Here is a 20,136-nt window from a genome sequence, read left to right on the forward strand (position 1 = left end):
CCACTCTGCCGACGCGACACGCCGACGCGACACGCATTTTATTTTCAAACTGAGTGATGTTACCTGGATCCGCTTCTTGTGTCTCCTACGTTCCGCCATGATCCTCCAACTCAGCTTCTCCGACGTGCGTGAGAGTCTCTAGTATCGCGAGATTAACCGATTATAGGTTGAAAAAAAGGGGGGGCAATTTAGGCATGTGTTAAAATGATAAATACATATATATATATATATATATATCTGTAAATGAAAAATACAACCTTAACACCATAGACCATAGATACGATTGACCCCACGTGACTGAACACCCCCACTCTTGTTATGTGGTCTGATTTGTCTTTGTCCATTGTTATAAATCTGTATGAAACATTTTTTTTTGTATTTGTTTCTACCCCTTCCAATTTTTAGGATTTTACTATGCTTTTCATAAATCAAGACATTTTCCCTGGCCTTGTTAGAGAGATAGCACTGCAGAATTCTAGAAAAAACACTTTATTATCAAGCACAAAATGTATCAAATATTCAAATCAAGAAGTCTTTCATAATAAAACCATTCCCGCATTATTTCGCTGTGTTGGTCTACTGAAGAAATGACAATGAGCACCTGAGTTAGAAGCTACAATCAGAAGTTTAAAAACTAAGGCATGTAATTTTTTTTAAAAGATGAAAAGAAAAAAATGATATAGAACCTTCTTGGCATCTCATAACTCAGAATCTATCCCACTCCATTGTTGTTTTTAGAAATGCGTAATAGATGTAAAATGTAAATATTTAGCAGACACCGGTGCCAAGTATGGAGCTGTGCATCAAAAGCTCAGGTAGCAAATCATTTAAAAAAAGCATCTGTGATCCAGTAATGTAAACAGAACCATCACAGTGACAGCAGCAGTCCATCAGATGGGGCAGGTGTAGACTGGGCTCGTCCACACTCACTCATCAGTGTTGATCAGACTGTCTCACTGCTGGCAGACGGGGGGGAATTGTTCTCTGTCTCGTGTAGTTGCTCTGTGGATTTGAGGACTTCACGCTCTCTCGGACTCGCAATCATCTCTTCACTGTTGCAGTTGACAGGGGAGCCGATTTCTGGGGAACGGTCCACAGGCTTCTCGGGAGTGGTGTGCAGGGTGGCAGTGGCCAATGGCAGGTTCATCATGTACAACATGCTGCCCATGCGCTTGGACACCTGAGAGGGAAACAAGACAGTTAATTCAATGTTTTTTGTTGCTATTCTTAAGGAAATATGTACTGCAGGGGATTGTAAATAAAATCAATTTCAGGATCCGAGTATTGTGCAAGCTTACTGAAGCATTTAAATCAAACAGACACATTTTTTTGTATTATAAACAGCAAGTGTGCCAGTATCTGCTGTAAAACGTGTACAATTGATGTGACAGTTAGGTTAACAAAAGGTTTAATGATAATGAAACACTGAGAAATCTCCGACAGAACCAGATTCAAAGATGTGCAGCCATCTTGGGGTGAAAGGAACAATGGAGAACAGAGGAGAGGTGGGGGACAGAAAGTAGGGAGAGAAAGGGCAAGAAGGAGGTGAGGTAGAGATAGAAGAGAGAGACCAGGAGGAAAAATACAACTATTGTATCATGTTTAGACAAAACAGTTCTGAGTCAGTGATGACATGTTTATAGAACTGCAATGTAATTTATATTAGCAGCAGCAGAAAGTATCTATCATCACATGTGCCCCAGAAATCGATTACATGCAGCCCGTCGCTTAATATCATGTTTTAATGAAAACATGGCCTCTACTTCCTCTTCATTCAAACACAGCACAGCACACCAGAGCTGCCAGCAAGGTGATAGAATATAGACAGAACATGATGCACCCCCCGTGACCCTCGTGCTGAGGATGAAGTGGTAGAAGATGGATAGATAGATATTTTACATGCAAACATTTTAAAATAAAACATTTGGTTGTAATTATTGCATTATTAAATGTATCATAATTAAACATTCTCGCTCTATAAAAATAAATCTATTACTAACAAAAACACAGAATTTTATATAATTCTGTGTTTTTGTTAGTAATAGATTTATTTTTCTTCATATATATGTTTTCATAAGGAAGTATACATCATTCCACATCAAAACATTTACTTTGAAATTCTTTGAATATCTTAATTACAATATCATGGTGGAATATTGTGTTATAGTTGAACAGTTTTTTTCTCCCACAGTCTTTTTCTCTAGACTGCCCCCCTCTTGACCAGACCAGACCAGACACTCATTGACCCCCAGGTCATTTGAGTTTGACACCCCTGGATAGGATGTACCAAAGGATGCTTTAAAGATAGACTGTCAGGACACAAAAATGTGATCAGAATGCAACAGTGCTAGCCACTACTCTGCCATGTGGCCCCAAACTTGTACTTTATAAACTTAAATCACACATGGCTCCTATTTCCATAGGTGACCAAGCTCTTTCTTTTATGACTTGATTGTATGTCTTCACCTGGGAGCGGATCTTTAGAGCCGGCCCCAGCTTCAGGCCCAGTGTGTCGAGTAGATGTTCCTCTGAGAGAAGAGGCAGTGTCTCCCCGTCGATCATGTGGTCCTTGAACATCTGCAGAGTTCAAACGCCTCACTTTAGCACAACAGTGACACAACAGGTAAAAAATACAAACACGTCGATTGAAAAAAAGCAACAAACCTGAGCATATTCTGAACATGTGGGTATACTGTTGATAAAGTTGTAAACATCGTTCACTGTCCACTTCCTTATGTCTTCAGACACATCATCGCCATTGAGAAAGAGATTCCGTGGACCTGGAAATACCACAAATGTGTATTTTTTAAAATAATCCTTTTTTATAAATATATAATTTGAGGAATTTGCATTTTTATTTATTTGCAGCACTCACCAGGTAGGAGGAAGCCATTTCCAGGGGTTGGGAACATGTAAGGCATCCCAGGGAGAGCGCCACCTGCAGAGGGAAACATGAATTTCTCCTGGAAAGATGAAGTGGATATGTCTTTGTCATTGGAGCCGCTGTTGGCGGCATCAGAGCAACCATCTTGATTGTTCACACAGGCTTTACGCAGGGCTGCGTCCCCGTCCTTGTAGTTCTTCCTGCTTCCTGTCGCACTTTCAGGGTCTATCTTTGCTTGATGATGTGTTTTACTGGCGACACACTCCTCTCCCATGTCCCCCTTTGGCTCCACCTCTTTCTCCTCCCCTGATGTGGCTCCTGGACTCTGTTCCACACTTTTATCTTCAGTTTGGCCCTTCAGGTTGGCCAAATGGATTTCTGCACTCTTATGAGCAGTCGGCCTCCTGCCAGCTCTGCGTCCCCTCTCTCTGTGCAGCGAGCTGATTGGTGGGTACGGGCTGGCTGACATGAGTATGCTGTTGGAGTGAAGTTCGTCCAGAGAGGGACGGTGCACAAAGACATCGTGGCCGTCTGGCATGCGCTGACGACCTCTGTAGGCCATGGGGTTGGTGGGGAAAGACATTGGATTATCGATTCCCATCAGTCCCTTCTGTTGGGCGTTTTCCAACTCCTTCTGATGCAGGATGGCATTCATCTCCATTCTAAATCAGACCACAAACAAATAAGTTAGATGTACTGGTGCAACACTAATGATGGACATCATCAAAGCTAGGGCGGGGTATTGATTGGTATCAATACCTGGACTTTGATACTTTCTGCACCATCAAGTGTTAAACTTGACTTAAACTTATCACTTATATTTTTTTTTAATTAATTTAACCAGCCACTCAAAACACAACACACACACACACACACACACTGCAGGACTGCATTGACTTCCATTTACTACCCATCCCTAACCTTAACCATAACCCGTAATGCCTAATCCTAACCTTAACCTAACCACAATTCAAATCTTTACCCGAAACTTAACCAGTTCCTCAGAAATGAAGTTCACCAGGTTTTGGACTCCATGAGGACAACTGGTCCTGAAGAGGGGAGTGTTTATGCCAGCAAAGGTCTACAAGCACACACACACACACTCGCACACACTTCCTGCACGCCACGAGACAGCTATTCATGAGAACTATTAGATTTCAATCAAACAGCATGCTGCAGGCTGGCTGGCTCACTGACGGTGATTAGATTAACTCATTAGGTATCGAAATATGATATTGAATGACATTTTTTATATAATGTGATAAGGATATTGGGTTGATATCATTAAACAAATTGAAATGTGATCCATAGGCCTACTAGAAGCACATGGACCTGATTTAAGACTGAGAATGCAGACTATTGTGGTGGTAGGTGGACTGCTTTTGTGATGACTCTACCTGGCAATATTTTGCTTGTGAATGAGCTCCTGACGACGGGCGACTGATTCCATCGGCTCTGAGGGCAAGAAGCCATAACCAGCTGAACAAAACAGAGAGGGAGACAGGCTCTTAATGCTCAATCAATCATCTTGATCATACACAAAGAGACTGGCGTGAATGTGTAACAGCGCATCCATGCTCACCTGCTCCAGGGAAGCCTCTCCCAGACAGGACGTTAGCATGTGGGGGCAGAGGTGGACCAAGGTGAGACCCCATGTGGATCTGTCTGGCATCAGAAGGTACCATCTCTGTGGGGGGAACTAACTCCCTGATTGGACAAAAACATATATAACATCAGTCAACATGACAATAGGCCGCTGGTATCTTTAATATTGTTAATTCATTGTTTAGATAATGTGCTTAAGTGTCATTATTTCCCCAGATACCCTACCCCAACCAGCTGGCACAATATCTAAATATAGGATAGTGATTCAGTCATTCTTAAGAAAATAAAACCACTGCTATATATATATATATATATATATATATATATATATATATATATATATATGAATGTTTTCTAGTTTTCTGTGATAAAAACTGGATGGGAAAAATAACGTAGACTTAAATGTGTTCACTACTTTATAACATTGTTATGCACTGATCTATTGCTTATGAAGGTAACTGTTTTCAGTGGAGTTTCCATTTAGTGTAGAACTCACTATAAGCTAAAATTAATTAGGGGCTAAAGCTGATCTCTGATAGAAGACCAAAGCTACAGGATGGACCAGGAAAACCAAACATAGATTCATATTTCCAAACATATATGTGATGCAAACTAAGTAGACTCAAATCATAGAGAGAGTGAACCAGGGACTCAGGGCCATCGCCTGCCTTTTAATCCATTTAATCACGCCTCGATAAGTAGCCAGGACATGTCTTTTCTCCCCTCATTCATCTGTAATTAACCGACACCTCTCAAGGGCACTTCTGTCTAAGATTTAAGAGGTGCAAACCTCTCCATGAAGTGAGGTTCGAACTGTGCTGGGACTCCTTGTAACCTCTGCTGCCCCTGGGCAAGAATCTGTGGAGCCATGGCCATCTGGTTCCTCATTATTAACTCCTGCCTCTGCCTGAGCTCTGCAGGAGAAAAAAAAAACACAACCCACACATAACCCACAACGTCAGACATGCACTGTCTGTGAAACATGGACACGTCAGGACTAAAATGTAAGAACACGGATATTTCAGAAGAAAATGTAAATTCACATAATGTATTGAAGCATTTTATTTATTTATTTAGTCTTCTCTGTGTTCCCCTCTCACCTCCAGCTGACATGCCGTTTACCAGACGGTACCAGTGCTTCTCATCTAAAGCTCCCTGCTCTCCCAACGCTGTCATCTTCCTCAGCTGCTCCCGTGGGGTCATGGCACACACACAAACTTTGACTGATCCTGAAGTTCAAGCACAGTAAATAATATTCATCAATTTCTATAACTTTGAAACAAAACACAAGCCACATCGACATTGTAGCTGCATATTCCTTTTGAAGTTTCCCGTCACTGCCACTAGAGGTCAGCAGTCCATTACTGTTCACCTTTATCTGCCATGAGTGACAATGACTGGGAATAATTTTCTCTCAAACTCAGTCGGTCAAATATTTATCTTCTGTAACCCTAATTTCATGGTAATATTTGATAATTGGTTGTTTATGTTTTAGTGTATTGTCTGTATGGATGTTAGGTACATTTATGTCATGGCATTAGAAACAAGTTTGGCATCTACAAAAATGCTGGTATTCTATTTATGTAGCATTGGTCAATCTTTTATACTTGTTCCTGTAAAAATAAGATGCAAATATGGGCTCTACGCACACACACACACACACACACGCACACACACAAATACACTGGCTAAGTTAATTTCCTTAACCTTTGAACCATACTCTCACCTCTATCCTAATCACCATAGCTTTAATTCTTAAACCAACCTTAACCTCTCCCCGTCATGTAAATCTAATCCCACATTTAAATCTAACCTTTAAATCCTAAACCTAACCTTTAAACATGCGAACACCAGAATAAATAGTTTCGTTCTTAAATGATTCTTAAAAATCTAACCCCTAACTTTGCGTCCTTGTAAGTGCATTTGGTCCTCGTAAGGGTAGTGACACACACACCCACACACACACACACACGCATGCACACACACACACACACACACCAAACTGCCACATTATTCTAAGCTGAGCCAGCATCTTGTGTACACAAGCCCAATCGACTTAGACACCTCCAATTAGCCTTGGACACTGCAACAATCCCATTACAAAATATGATACTGTAAATGACAGCGCCTTAATCCAGGTCTTCTAATCCAAGGCCAGTGTGCAATATGTACAGGTAGTTCTTAAATGAAACAAAATTAATACAAATTACATACAACTTTACAGTCGACGTTCAGCTGTAACCTTATTCTACCGAAAATATCCACCTGTGTATGACACATGTATAAACTTAACAAATGTACATGGTCGGGGTTATTTCTGCTTTCCCCTCCCCCAGACAAAATTGTTGCCAGGAGATTTGCCCTGAGGCCTCGTTGCATTATCCGCAGTCCCTCAAGTTCCCTCTGAAGTCCATCTAATCTGAAGGCTGTAATCCCCTTGTTAGTCCTGCAACAGTCTGCTGGCTACATCTGCTGATGTCCAGCCCGCCTCGCTGGACCGTCCAACCCCCCCATCCCCACCTTCCCAGGCCCCTGCTCCCCCCACGATCCTATTAGCTAAGTCCTGGCTATACAGCACTTTAAAGGGATGTGTTGGAGGTAATCCGCACGTTTAGAGTTTTACCCTCAGCAAACCTTGCCTGTAAGCATCCCGGACAATACACCCTAAGTGCTAAGCCTATTAGTCTCCATTAGCTTCCAGGATGTCCTAAAAACACCTTGTGGATAAATCTGGGGACACAATCGGTTTATGTGGTGCTATGTGCTGCGAACACATGCACCCTGCCTCCACCTCCTTCTCTGCCAATGTCACAACAGCTAGCATCAGCAAACCAGGAGAAATACTTAGTATTTCAACACTGATGTGTCTGTAATTCCTGAGTGGGCTCTAAGCTCTGAACCTCCAGGCCTCTGGTAATTACACATTCTCAAGTGGGAATTAATGATTTACATTTTACATTTTTGTATTTAAGAAATTACACACAACTGCAGATGATTTGTCCAGAGGTCAGTGTGTTTGAACGAGTCTTACACTCAATGATTCAAGTAGAACAATCAAAAACCCTAACAAATAATTGTTGATGGTGTATTGCATTCCAGCTACAGAGGTACAGCTCCAGGTCCCCAATAAATAAACAATAAAGACCCATAAATAAGCACTTCAGAAAGTGTATACTTAAATCTGAAACACTCGTCTCACCTTTTGATTGCAAAAATACTAAGTTCACGTGACGCATGTCGGTGGGATCTAGTTTATGGCAAACAGGTGATGGAAGACGTACTGTATTATTAAGTATTTTTACTATACAACAGTATAAAATACTCAATTACAAATAAAAATACCATAAATAAACATCAAATTAAGATACATATGTATTAGCAGCAAAACATACATAAAACAAAGCTGAAGTAAAAGTCATCATTGCTTGAGTGTTCATGCTATTTATTAAATATTATTATTGTATGTATCAAATCCATTCACCACGTTACTGTTGACACATACAGTAGGGGTAACGTTTGTGAGATTTACCATAAAAGAAAAGGTAAACAATGCTCGGAGGTGTGAAATTTGAAATAATTGACATTTCAAACATTTTTATTTGTAGTAATTCACATTTGAAATAGAAATGAATTTGGTGCTCTTAGATCACGGTATTGGACAAAATGACAACAAAGCACTTTATTTTCTTGTAAATGTTTAAACAAGTAAAATCTATAAATCTGTTCAATATTTCAGAAAAATAGCTCGGCACACATGTGAAGCACAACATGATGCTAAGCTTGAGTGACCTCTTTTATTGGTTTTTGTTGTAAGTGTCTGAGGTGAAATTGTCTTAAAGCACACGCTGCTGTTAACACCTGTGTTAAAAGCTCATACTCCATTCAAACGTATTTGTTTCACGACCAGACCTTCAGCATTTTGGCGGCAAAACTGTTGTCAAAGGTGAGCTGGATGAACTCTTGTTATATTTTGCAAACAAGCAGAGGCCACACTGCAGCTGCCAAATCCAGGGATTGGACTCCCTGGATTTGCTGTTGCCTGGTTAATCTCATTACAAGAATGAATTAAAGGGAAAAATTGCTGACAGCTTAGATGGAGGCCTGAAGAGGTCATATCAGACAAGACAGAAGTATTGTCTAGGCCTTCCTAATCCCTCAGCGCACATACACACACACACGCGCACACACACACACACTACTCAGAAACAAGATATTAGACTTGAGCAGTAATGTGTCACAAACTCATGTTTCAAAGTGATTGAATTGTTGACATTCAGTGAAACAATACAAAATAACAAGAATGTTCACATGCCAACAGAAACAGTTTTGAGTTGAATTATTTATTTTCCTTGCGTATCTATTTTTAAAGAATCTAGGCTAATTATGAGGTTAATCATACAGATCTGAAGGTTGTTTCGTGTAATCTCATTGGCCTTTAGATGAATCACTTACTAAGGGATCAGTAGCCTTTTGTAAACAGCATGGAAATCTGAAAACATTTGCAATGAAGGCTGTAAAAATATGCGTGAACGTCATTATTGTTGCTGTCATTTCAGACTTAATTTCAGATCAATACTTTTTTTTTACAAGACAATCCAAAGAACAACAGCTATTTACTTTCAATGGCACTTCATTTTACTTACAGGAGAACAACCAAACCAAATCTGTCACAATTAAAAGGATAAGAAAAATACAACAGATTTAATTCACTTACCTTCTTTGAAATCTTTTGTCCCAATTCAGATAAAAAACAGACCCCAAAGCCAGCAAATTGCAGTGCAGAGCTCACAGAATTTGTCTCTCAACTATCCTTCTGTCACTTACAACTAAACAGCCTCCCACTAACCTGCCAGTGTGGCCTGAGTACAGTCTGCTGCCAGCTAGCTGCCTTAACTAAAAGAGACCTTTTTAAATACAGATTCATTTCATCTCGATTAGCTGGCCTTATCTCCTGCGTTAATCCCTCCCTGCCCTGACATCACTGTGATCTCCATCCAACTGCTCGCTGCAACCTGTAACTGATGTGTAATTACTGAAGCAGCACTGGTCCTAAGCGTGAAGTGCTAAACCTCTTTCGATGTTTACCTCACTAATCCCTTGTTAGCACTTTAGGCCACAGTTAAGACACCTAAATGCTTAGCTTCCCCTTTTCCTGTGGCAAAATGGCCAACCCATCCGTAACATGCTCTGCAGCCACCACATGCTGAGAGGCTAAGCTACGTGCTACTCCAAGACTTTGTAAACTGTAGAGATCAGTCTTGTTTTTGTTTTTCCTCCATCTCAGGAGTTCTGTGCTCCACAGGGAGCTACTGGTTTGACCCAAACATGCTTGGCGGTAATTTGTGAGAAATCCGACTAAATATTGGTGGGATAATCCCGTCAGACCTCTTAATCTGACAGTTGGTGTTCGCCAACCATGGCCTGCAGTTCTTCCACAAATGGTTTCGATGCATGGTGACAGCTAGAAGGTAATTATGCCAACAGAGGTGTGGCTGCTACGTCACTGCTACATCTTTTTCTACAGTCTGCAGAAAAGCAAATGATTCATGAAGGTTTGAGTACCCTGCAGGTCCAGACACCAGGAAATACACAAACATTGTGTTAATCTGACTAAAACTGCACTTCAAAATGGGACTATCATGGAGGGCCACATAAACACTGACATAAATGAAGCAATCCAAGGGCCACACATAAAAGAATGATAATTAAAAAAAAAATCATTACATACTGTACATACATTTTCTTGAGGTGACATGTAACCTGGTACATTTCCTTTCCTGTAACTATTTCAAAATAAAAGTCTGGCTGTGTGTGAAATGCTATCAATGCGAAGGTGCACAATTGAAATGTTTGGTCTGTATTTGCAGTAACTTTGTGTAGCCAACCAGACTTAGCTGCTATTGCTAACCATAAAATGGAAATGTTTTTCACTTAATTATTCACTCAGTTAGAGTAATTATGCCCCAAGATGTTTTTAGCGTTTTATTTGCATATGAAATAAAAAGGAAATGTAATTACAAGAGTTGTTTGTGCTTAGACGGACAACGCAAAAAACAGGACACTGAAGGACACAAAGGGAAAGCCACAATATTTAAAACACCAAAATGTCAAAATAAATAAAAAGCAAAAGAGAATTACATTAGGACCAATTAAGTAAGGACCAATCTCATAAACAAAGTACCTAAAAGGGATACTAGAGTAAAAGTATCTTCCAAAGTAATTACTCTGGTAGATGTTCAAGTCACCTTAAGTCTTATATGACATTTACTGTCATATACTTTATATGTATTAAAAGTAGAAGTTACATTGCAACACCGGTAAGAACTGAAGAAAGGCCGCGACAGAGACAGTCAACCGTTCACTCGCACATCTACAGTCAATTTAGAGCGACAAATTAACCTCTGTATGTTTATGGACTGTGGGAGGAAACCGGAGAACCCAGAGTTTAGGGTTTAGTCACATAAAAATAAAATCAAAGTCATAAATTTGAAAAGGTTTGAATGATATTTCAATGAATCCAACTACTGTTGACACGTTTCCATCAAAAAAATAAATGAGCAAACCTGTGTTTTGGTGAGTAGACAGTTAACAGATGTCACATACAGACATGAGAAGAACCCAGTATCATTTTTCTGAAAAGTGAGCAAGACTCTCGCGCTAATATACGACTTAGGAATTAAGTAAGCAGAGCATTAGAACATGTACTGTAAACCTCTAATTTAAGAATCTCCTGGGTGTAAGCTTTTTATAAGGGAGAGAGTCACTGTGAAGCAAAAGGATCAGAGCAGGTTAAACCTCAAGAAACAGGCTCGGCGGTAAATCCAGCAGGTCAGTGCAGACACACTTACATCCATCGTCTAACCACAGAAACAGCCTGGCGTCCGGATCATGGCATCTGCATTTCCTGTATTTTTCCCCCCTCATCGAATGACGACTGTAACTGAGCTGTAATCCCTCTAAGGTGAAAGCTTGTTGTCTTTACTGTCTTCTCCTGATGCAGACCTCGTTTAGCCCTTCACTTCATTGAGATCCTGCTTGTTAGTAGTATTTATTACATCAGTAATTACAGACAAATGGACCTGATTGCACTAGTTTCCCTAAGATTTTTGAGAAATTCTTGTGTTTTTTGTAATGCCTTTCCTGGTTTTGTCATTGCTTTTATTGTTGTACTGTATTTTATTATGTTAATACAATGTTTTAATTGTTTATTATATTCTATTCAAGTGTGCCTTAATATGAGTCATACAGATATAAGTACTGGTGTTTAAATTTGACAGATGAACACTAAGCACTAAACACTAAGTCTGTAGTAAATGTGATAATAAATTATCAAGATTATCTCTTAACCCAATAGTTACATAATATGCACTGGGGTGAGAGTAACATAATAACATAATATCTATCTTCACTCATTGAACCATGGTTACTCAAGTGTAATTGTCCACTAATGGTTATTATTATTTCTATATTTTCAGTCTTCTTTACAAGGATGTTTACAGTTCAGTTCAAATATGCAAATATGTTTTTATACGTCACATAAAACATTGCGTTGATAATTTTCTTCTACTTATTTGTGATAAAGTTTGTGTCTTATCATGATAAACTTGTGCTTAAAGACTAAGATTTAATAAGAAGATCTTAGAATTAGACTCATAGTCAATGATTATTGATTGGTTAGGTGGTATTAAGACACTATGTTGCCATTGTGCTAAATGTAAGTAAATAAATAAATAAATACATTTAAAATGTAAGGTGGCCCTGCGATGGACTGGCGAACTGTCCAGGGTGTACCCCGCCTATCGCCCGATGTAGCTGAGATTGGCACAGCACCCCCCGCGACCCTCTGGTGGAGGATAAAGCGGTTAGATGATGAATGACTGACTGACTGACATTTAAAATACAAGTTACTACTAAAGTTTAACTCCTGAGATGAAGATGAATACTGCATTTTACAACAGTTATTCCCATTAAAATCTCAAATGCAGAATCTCATACTTTGGGAGTGAAACATGGTTTCCAACCTGGGGTCTATGCCCCCACAGGTGGCCGCCAGAGATCACATAGGGGGCCCAGAGCTTTGTTTGATCTTAGGTTGTGCGGTTATTAAAATTACATTTGTGCATATTCAATTGAGGAGATACCAATCACACACTCAGAACTCAGTATCAATCAAATTAAAACCCAACTTATTAACGTTATGTACACCACATTTACGGACCACGGTTCACCTCTGTAACCACCCAGAAGTGCCTGTACCGTGACGGTTTGGTATATTGTTACACCCCTAAAGGCAATATCTCAAGAGCTACCTTGGTTTTGATTTTATGGAAACACGGTAAACTCTTTATCCGTATACACTGTGAGAGTAGGAACAGAAAACTACAACTGCTGTTTATGTGTGCATATAAATGTTTATAATGTTCACTGCGGGGACAGGGGTTTGGGTTGGGGGCCCTGGTTTGCTATAGAGTACCTATCTGGGATAGTATTCCTGAAAAGCATTGTAAAAACACATTAGATAAACTACCACAACTGTTACACAAAGCTGTCAATCATCTCTTTTTGTGAGAGGCCTGTTTAAACAAAAGATACTTGAACAGGTGCCATTTCCCACACAAACTTTCAACGACCTTCTCAAAATAATCTAACATGTAAACAGGAAGGAGGAGCCACAGAATGCACTCGCCGATGTATAAAAACGCCATCAGAACACACAAGGTCACTGATACTCGGTGAGACAGGTAACCAAGCGCTCTTTATGTGGTCTACTTTCAAAACGCAGTAACTAAACTGTTTTATCTCTTATTCTGTAAAGGTTGTGGAGAAAAGATGAATGCTGTCCAGGTGATTTCCATCGCTCTGCTGTCCGTCCTGGCAGCCAATGCTCAGGTCATCATGCCCGGAAGATGCCCCAAGCCTGCTGTTCAGGAGAACTTTGATGCTGCCAGGGTGATTAACACACCAGTTTATGCTTCACTCTTTTCTTATTTTATATATATTTATCTCTTGCTTGTTCACATAACTTTTATTAAAAACTATTACTACTTCATAAAGAATGAATGCAGCACTTATGTTTCCCCTGCGGTTCCTCTGTAGTATCTTGGCACATGGTACGACATCCAGAGACTGCCACACACTTTCCAGAAGGGCGAGTGCTGCACTGCCACCTATAGCCTGAAAAGCCCTGGAGTCGTGGGCGTCCTCAACAGGGAGCTGCTGTGAGTACTGTATATCTGTATATCTGAGGTAGATAGTAACAAAGTAGATGTACTGTTACATTACTTAAGTAGTTTTTTTGAGTTTTTTTTTAATCAGGACTTTTACCTTTACTCTACTACATTTAAATATTAAAAAAATATACTTTTACTCCATCCCTTTGATGTTTGCCACCTAGTTATTGTTACAAATTAAAATAGAAATAAAATTAATCTGGGATTCTCTGGAATGGGCGTGTCCGAGAGTAACAACATACCGTACGCATGAAGATTCGAGGTAAGGGCAGGATGCGCGGGGCGGCGGAGATCAACATGGCTGATGTTGGCTGATGACGGTCACCCGTGGTCATACCTGGCAACAATGTTTGGCTACCTTGGGATGGGGGAAAATCCTGAAACATACAGAATGAAGTGCCTCGAGATAAAGGCATTTAAGAACTCTCCATCCAACCATGTTGAACCAGTTTTGGTTGTTTTACTTCTTTTTAAGCATACTATAAAAATACTTTGTACTTTACTGTACTGTAGTACTTTTGATACTTGATACTTAAGTACATTTAATGTGAGCAACTTTAAGACCTTTACTCAAGTGATTTTCTTATGGGTGAATTTAACTTTTACCAAAGTCATTTTCAGTTATGGTATTTGTACTTTTACTAAGTTATTTTTTTCAAGTACTTTATACACCTCTGATATCTGTCATTGATTTGCTCATTGCTAAAGTTAAAGTAACTGTTTCCATTTCTTTTGTAGAAACTGTGGTGTCATGTGTCAGAGTTTATTTTACTGTACAAATCACAAAAACAATGTTAGTTGTGACCACAAACACTGGTCACAGAAAACCTAAATGGAGTCCTGTGTGATAATTTCTACTCTTCGTGTACATGAAACATATCTTTGACATCTCTTTTAGTGCTGACGGGACCGTTAGCTCCATCAGTGGCTCTGCCACAGCGAAGGACCCGTCTGAGCCTGCCAAGCTGGCCGTCAGCTTCTTTGAGAGTAAGAGCTCCTAATTTATTACATTCTCTGTGACTGTGAGATGAAGTTATTCTGACACTTTCTGTCACAACTGGAACAACAATCATGCAATGTTCAAAATCTCTTCAATCACACTTTTTTTCCCCGTTAGTCGTTCAGTTTGAATTTCAGCAGGTCATCTTGACCAGGTCTCCATATCTAAATGCATTACATGTCATTTAGCAGACACTAAATGCATTGAGTTTCTGATTACCGTACACCACACCACCCTTGCACAAAATTCTTTGCACAGCACCTTACCACCAGAGGTTTAAACTTTAAACTTTTTTAATTTATATTTTGTTAAGTTAAACTGTTGGTTCTTCTTATTATTCTTCTTATTTGCTGGGCCGACCGGGTTCTGGAGAGACTGATTTTCGTTCTGACCTCATGTCTAATGTGTGTTGGTATGACAATAAAGAAATCTTGAATCTTGAATCTTGAATTGGCTGATAAGAAATTTGCATGAACCCTTTAACATCGAAGCCTGAAAGTATCCGTCATAAAAAGAACCAGAAAGTTATCCTGTGAGTAAGTGCTTTTGTCCATTTTTCCAAACTAACTTTCAATTTCTGGCTGTAATTTACAATTTACTGCATGTTAAAAATTGACTGTGCGGTGCCTTGTCACCACCAGACGCCCCCCCTGCTCCTTACTGGGTTCTGTCCACTGACTACGACAGCTACGCTCTGGTCTACAGCTGCACCGACTTTGGTATTTTCCACGCTGATTTCGCCTGGATCATGAGCAGAAACCCCGCGCTGGCCGACGACACCATGGAGGAGCTGCACAGCACCCTGTCCTCCATTGGAGTCAGTGTGGACAAGCTGATCACCACCAACCAGGATGCCGCTTACTGCAGTGCCATGGACCAGTGAACGGAAACAGAGTGATGATAATGATTTTTACCTGCACGCAATAAACTCACTGAAACACAAGGGCAGGTTTTGATGTTGGCTTGTTCTCTGGGCCTCTGTGTTCATGTTCTGACAACAGTTGTCATCATCGACAACTGAGTGGGATTCTGCAATTCTTTGCAATTCAACTCTTTATTTCATAAACATAGACAGTATTGCACAGTAATATTTACATTCCCATTTTGAGTATCCAACTGTGTGGACTGACCTTTCTTTGCAAGGAAATAAAAACTTGTCTGCAACAGAGAATTTTCCACAACACCAAGCAACACATCAAAATAACCGTTTATATAATAACGTTTACCTCATCATAGCACAAAACGTAGTCCCATGCCTACCTTCCCAAAATCCATTGGGCAGCCACAACCCCCCCAACCTTCATAACGGCAAGGCCATATTTTGATGCCTTGCTGCTGTATGGTCCCCTAACAGGCACAGCCTTGGTGACTTTATTATTATTATCATACCCAACCCCCTTCAAGTTTATCAGTTTGCTTGTATGTTTGCTTGAGACCGCCTTAGTTTCATATAAAATTTGGATTTTTACTTTACAGTACAATCCATGAAAGAAACTGTGAAATACTGTGCTGGTAAAAACAAAGTGAAAACACGACAATTCATAAATTAATTAAACTCCAAAAAAATAGGACATAATAGTGATAACGTTATATTGTATCGTTTCACAATGGAAGAAAAAAGAGACTAAACTTAGCCTGGATAATAAAAATATCCTCAAAGTAAGTGGAAATTATGAGATAAAAAGTCATAATTATGACATAAGAAGTGTGCATGCCCCTCAATGTTTGTAATGGCTCCTTCATCCATTGCCTCGCCGGCCTAACCACACTCACAATGTGCAATCTTAAATGAGGTAACTATAACATGTGACGTTAGTCTTTTAGTCTGTTTTAATTTTTTCATCTCATAATTTCAACTTTTCATCTCATAAGCTTGACTTACTTTGAGGATATTTTATTATCAAGGCTATTATCAAGTTTATGGTCTTCCATACAAATGACATCTCAAAGTTATGCACTGTAACTTTAACTTGTAAACTGTTTGTGTTCACTGTCCAGCGAGTGCAGTTCTAAACAAACTTAAGTGCAACTTAAAGTGCCATTTTTTCTGTATATAATTGATGGAAGACATTCTCTAGCTGTTAGCCTGAAATAGAACTGTCAAAAATACACATTCAGGTCTCAAAGTAGAAAGACATGAATATCTACACAGCTTCATGTGGCCTGTCATGGTAAATATAAAGCACATAGGAACTCTAACGCTCTGTTTTGCTAAGGCAACTTTTCCTGCCTTGTTCGGTTCTGTCAAAATTATCAAACTCTTTTTTTGTCTCTCAACTGGAAGGTTGTGGGTTCAATTACTGGCTAGTCCACATGCTGACACGCTCTCGGGCCAGACACTCAATCCCACGTCACTGCTGACTGTGCCAGCAGCGTGTGAAAGATGTGACAGAAAATGTGCTGCCCATAGATGCACTTCACAAACCATTGACTAAAAACCGTAACATTCATGCCGTTATCCGTGTTAAAGACACACCTTTCCCCCGTCAGTCATCAAACACTGGTACAGCCATGTGACCTTTAAAGTTTTTATTTATTTTATCTAGAAGAAAATCGATTTTGAAAATGTAACATAAGGACGTTTATGTATGATTGTTTAGACAGTTTAGCAGAAAAAGTATTTGTCTACACTTTGACTGCACTGAGTGGTCCTGAGTTCTAGAGGCAGAATCCAGTTTTGTAATTATTTTTAAACTTTTTTTAAATTATTTATAAACTATTTTAATGTAATGCGATTCATAACACTGACATCCTGTTACTTGATGCTGTTTTTAAATAAGCTTGATGGTCATTCTTTCTACAGGTTTATTTGCATTGATTTTGCACAGACACAGAGGAGGCAACACACACACACACAAACACACTGCAGTGTCATCGCAGTCCTGCATTTACTGGACCATAGCACTGCAATAGTCTGTGTCCTGGTTGGTGGGGACCATCTTGTCCACATTGACACCGACGGAGGTCAGGATGCTGTGCAGGTGCTCAACGGTCTCCTCGCACAGTGTGGGCTCCCTGCTCAGGATCCAGGACAGCTCCATGCGGAACAGGCCGAAGTCTGTGCAGCCGTAGACCAGAGAGTGACCGTCGTAGTCGGTGGAGAGCACCCAGTAGGGACCAGGCGGAGATACTGCAGGAGACAATTAAAATCAGTGAAAACCGACAGACACAAGGTCCTAGTTATAATAAATTGTTGAATTTTGAAGGTCACAATATAAGTTGTATGAATTACACGCCCTCACAGTCAAAGGAGACCTCCAGTTTGGCAGGCTCGGCTGGGTTTTTAACCTTGGCAGAGCCGACGATAGAGTTAATGGTTCCATCATCCCTAAAAAAAATTAGAACATGAACACACACATCAAAATATAGAGGGCGCATGGACAAAAACATACAGAAAAATGAAGGTCCTCCTACCTGAACCAGAAACCAAAAACATTACAGCAAGATTTCAAGTCAAGTGATGCACAGTTGCAACAGGTAAAATAAATACAAAAACAGACAATTTGTTGAGCCTCTTCTGCTAATTCATTTAATATAGATAAGTCGCCAAAATGGAAACGGAAGTTAATTTCCTTTATATTTGTAGTTCAAACATAGTGAGTCAATGTCTTTTTGTAGAGAGTGTTTTTGTTTGATTGATTAGATACAGGATGAAAGCTCAGTCTGATCCTGTGTTGGCAAAGACCATTTGATGCACCCAGTGTTGTAATAATCCTGTATTTTCTTTGTTTACAGAAAATATTTACAAAATAAATAACAGTTTATTTCCTAAATAAACTTTGGGTTATCAACCTTCAAGATGAAAGACAAGTCACTCTACCACTGAGCTACTGTCACTCACTCCTTTTTAATACTTTTACTAAACTAAACTACATTTTACATCAGAAAATTACTTTTGATACATAAATACATTTAAATGTCATATACTTTTAGATTTTTACTGAATTAAAATTATAAAAAAGTAATTTCAACTATCAAAGTCATTTTCTGGTAAGATACTTTGACACAAGTATCCTTTTAGGTACTTTGTACTGACAAGACTGGATGCACCCAATACATAAAAGATGAGCATGTGTCCATTTTAAAAACAATGTTAGCAATAGATCTGTGTGGATGAGAATTTTTATTTGCCCTGAATATCTTTAATTCACTGTCGTAAGGAGCGTGTAAGAGTAATCGTAGCTGGAAAACTCACAGCAGCTCGCTGTTGAGGACACCGATGACTCCAGGACTCTTCAGGCTGTAGGTGGCAGTGCCGCACTCACCTTTCTGGAAGGTTGTTGGGAGCTTCTGGATCTCATACCACTTCCCAATATACTGCACAACAAAAACGCAAGCTCAGACACATTCGGAACAGCGTGAAAGTGTACATGCCACATTTGGAGCTTTGGTTAACAGCAAAGGAAATACATGGAAACCATAGTATTTGTACCCTGGTTGCATCAAAGTTAGCCTGAACGTCAGGTTTGGGACATTTGCCAAACTTAAAGATCTGAGCGCTGGCTGCAAGAACAGACAGCAGAGTCAAGGACAGAACCTGCATAGTCTTCATTTTTAATCACCACAACCTGCATGGATGAAAACAGACAGAATTATTAAGACATTGTGAACAAAACATCTAAATTTCAGCATCAAAAGGGGGAAAAATAAAGAGGAAGGATGCACAGAGATGATCGACGCAGAGTCACGGCTGAAGCATGCTTACCTGTGTGTAATCAGCAATCACCGGAGTGCAGGATGTTCAGTCTCTGACCATCTTTTATGGATCCACGGACCCACAGTTTCATCAGTGACCTGTGTAATTCTCTGGCCCCTCCTTCATGCAAAACTTGTGACGGTCTGTAAAGTGTGAGAGCTGGCACCTGTTCAAACAGGCAGGTCACTGCTGGTATTGTAGTGTAGTATTAGTGGTCCAGTTATGTCACCGACACTTTCTTTTCCAAGAGAATATCAAATGCCAAAGAAATAATACAGATGCAAATTAAAGGATTAAGGCACAACGTGAAGTTATATATTGTGTCCTCACATTGTAGTATCTACAGCCTCAGTGCTTGGTCTAATGATGTGTTAGATGTTAAACCTGGTGTGCTATCTCATCACTATCCTGTATTTAAAGAATGTCTTCACTTCCTGTCCTCCTGCGTTTTCCCAGCCTCTTTGATTACCTGCACCTGCCCTAATGTGATCCACCTGTGTCTAATTATCTCCCCTCACCTAATACTACATGGACAAAAGTATTCAGACGCCTGACCATTACTACAACAGGGACTGTAATGACGTATTCAAATACATGGTCCCCGTTTTTTGCAGCTATAACAACTTCCACACTTCTTGGAAGACTTTCTTTTTAAGATTTCAAGTGTTTCTATGGTGAGTTTGTGTCCATTCATTCACTCTGTAGAGCATTCATGAGGTCA

At 39.8% G+C, this 20,136-nt stretch overlaps 3 protein-coding genes across 3 annotated transcripts; 1 reads left to right on the forward strand and 2 right to left on the reverse strand.

The window, feature by feature from the left end:
• Positions 1-534: 534 nt before the first annotated feature.
• LOC122762076 (sterile alpha motif domain-containing protein 7-like) lies at positions 535-9,484 on the reverse strand. The gene is made up of 9 exons (XM_044017249.1): positions 9,204-9,484; positions 5,590-5,718; positions 5,280-5,403; positions 4,467-4,591; positions 4,282-4,363; positions 2,876-3,546; positions 2,665-2,780; positions 2,467-2,577; positions 535-1,180 (listed from the first exon to the last, which is right to left on the reverse strand). Exons 2-9 carry the CDS (start codon positions 5,690-5,692, stop codon positions 944-946), a joined length of 1,569 nt encoding a protein of 522 aa, XP_043873184.1. The 5' UTR covers positions 5,693-5,718; positions 9,204-9,484; the 3' UTR covers positions 535-943.
• Positions 9,485-13,172: 3,688 nt separating this feature from the next.
• LOC122762078 (apolipoprotein D-like) lies at positions 13,173-15,662 on the forward strand. Its single transcript, XM_044017252.1, has 5 exons — positions 13,173-13,230; positions 13,305-13,438; positions 13,586-13,707; positions 14,618-14,706; positions 15,361-15,662. The coding sequence occupies exons 2-5, from the start codon at positions 13,319-13,321 to the stop codon at positions 15,600-15,602; spliced, it is 573 nt and encodes a 190-aa protein (XP_043873187.1). The 5' UTR covers positions 13,173-13,230; positions 13,305-13,318; the 3' UTR covers positions 15,603-15,662.
• A 1,848-nt stretch (positions 15,663-17,510) lies between these two features.
• Positions 17,511-19,834, reverse strand: LOC122762080 (apolipoprotein D-like). The gene is made up of 5 exons (XM_044017254.1): positions 19,425-19,834; positions 19,152-19,287; positions 18,915-19,036; positions 17,962-18,047; positions 17,511-17,849 (listed from the first exon to the last, which is right to left on the reverse strand). The coding sequence occupies exons 2-5, from the start codon at positions 19,269-19,271 to the stop codon at positions 17,608-17,610; spliced, it is 570 nt and encodes a 189-aa protein (XP_043873189.1). The 5' UTR covers positions 19,272-19,287; positions 19,425-19,834; the 3' UTR covers positions 17,511-17,607.
• Between the last annotated feature and the right edge of the window lie 302 nt (positions 19,835-20,136).

This window comes from Solea senegalensis, unplaced genomic scaffold (genome assembly GCF_019176455.1).
Source record: "Solea senegalensis isolate Sse05_10M unplaced genomic scaffold, IFAPA_SoseM_1 scf7180000015215, whole genome shotgun sequence".
Lineage (NCBI taxonomy): Eukaryota > Metazoa > Chordata > Actinopteri > Pleuronectiformes > Soleidae > Solea > Solea senegalensis.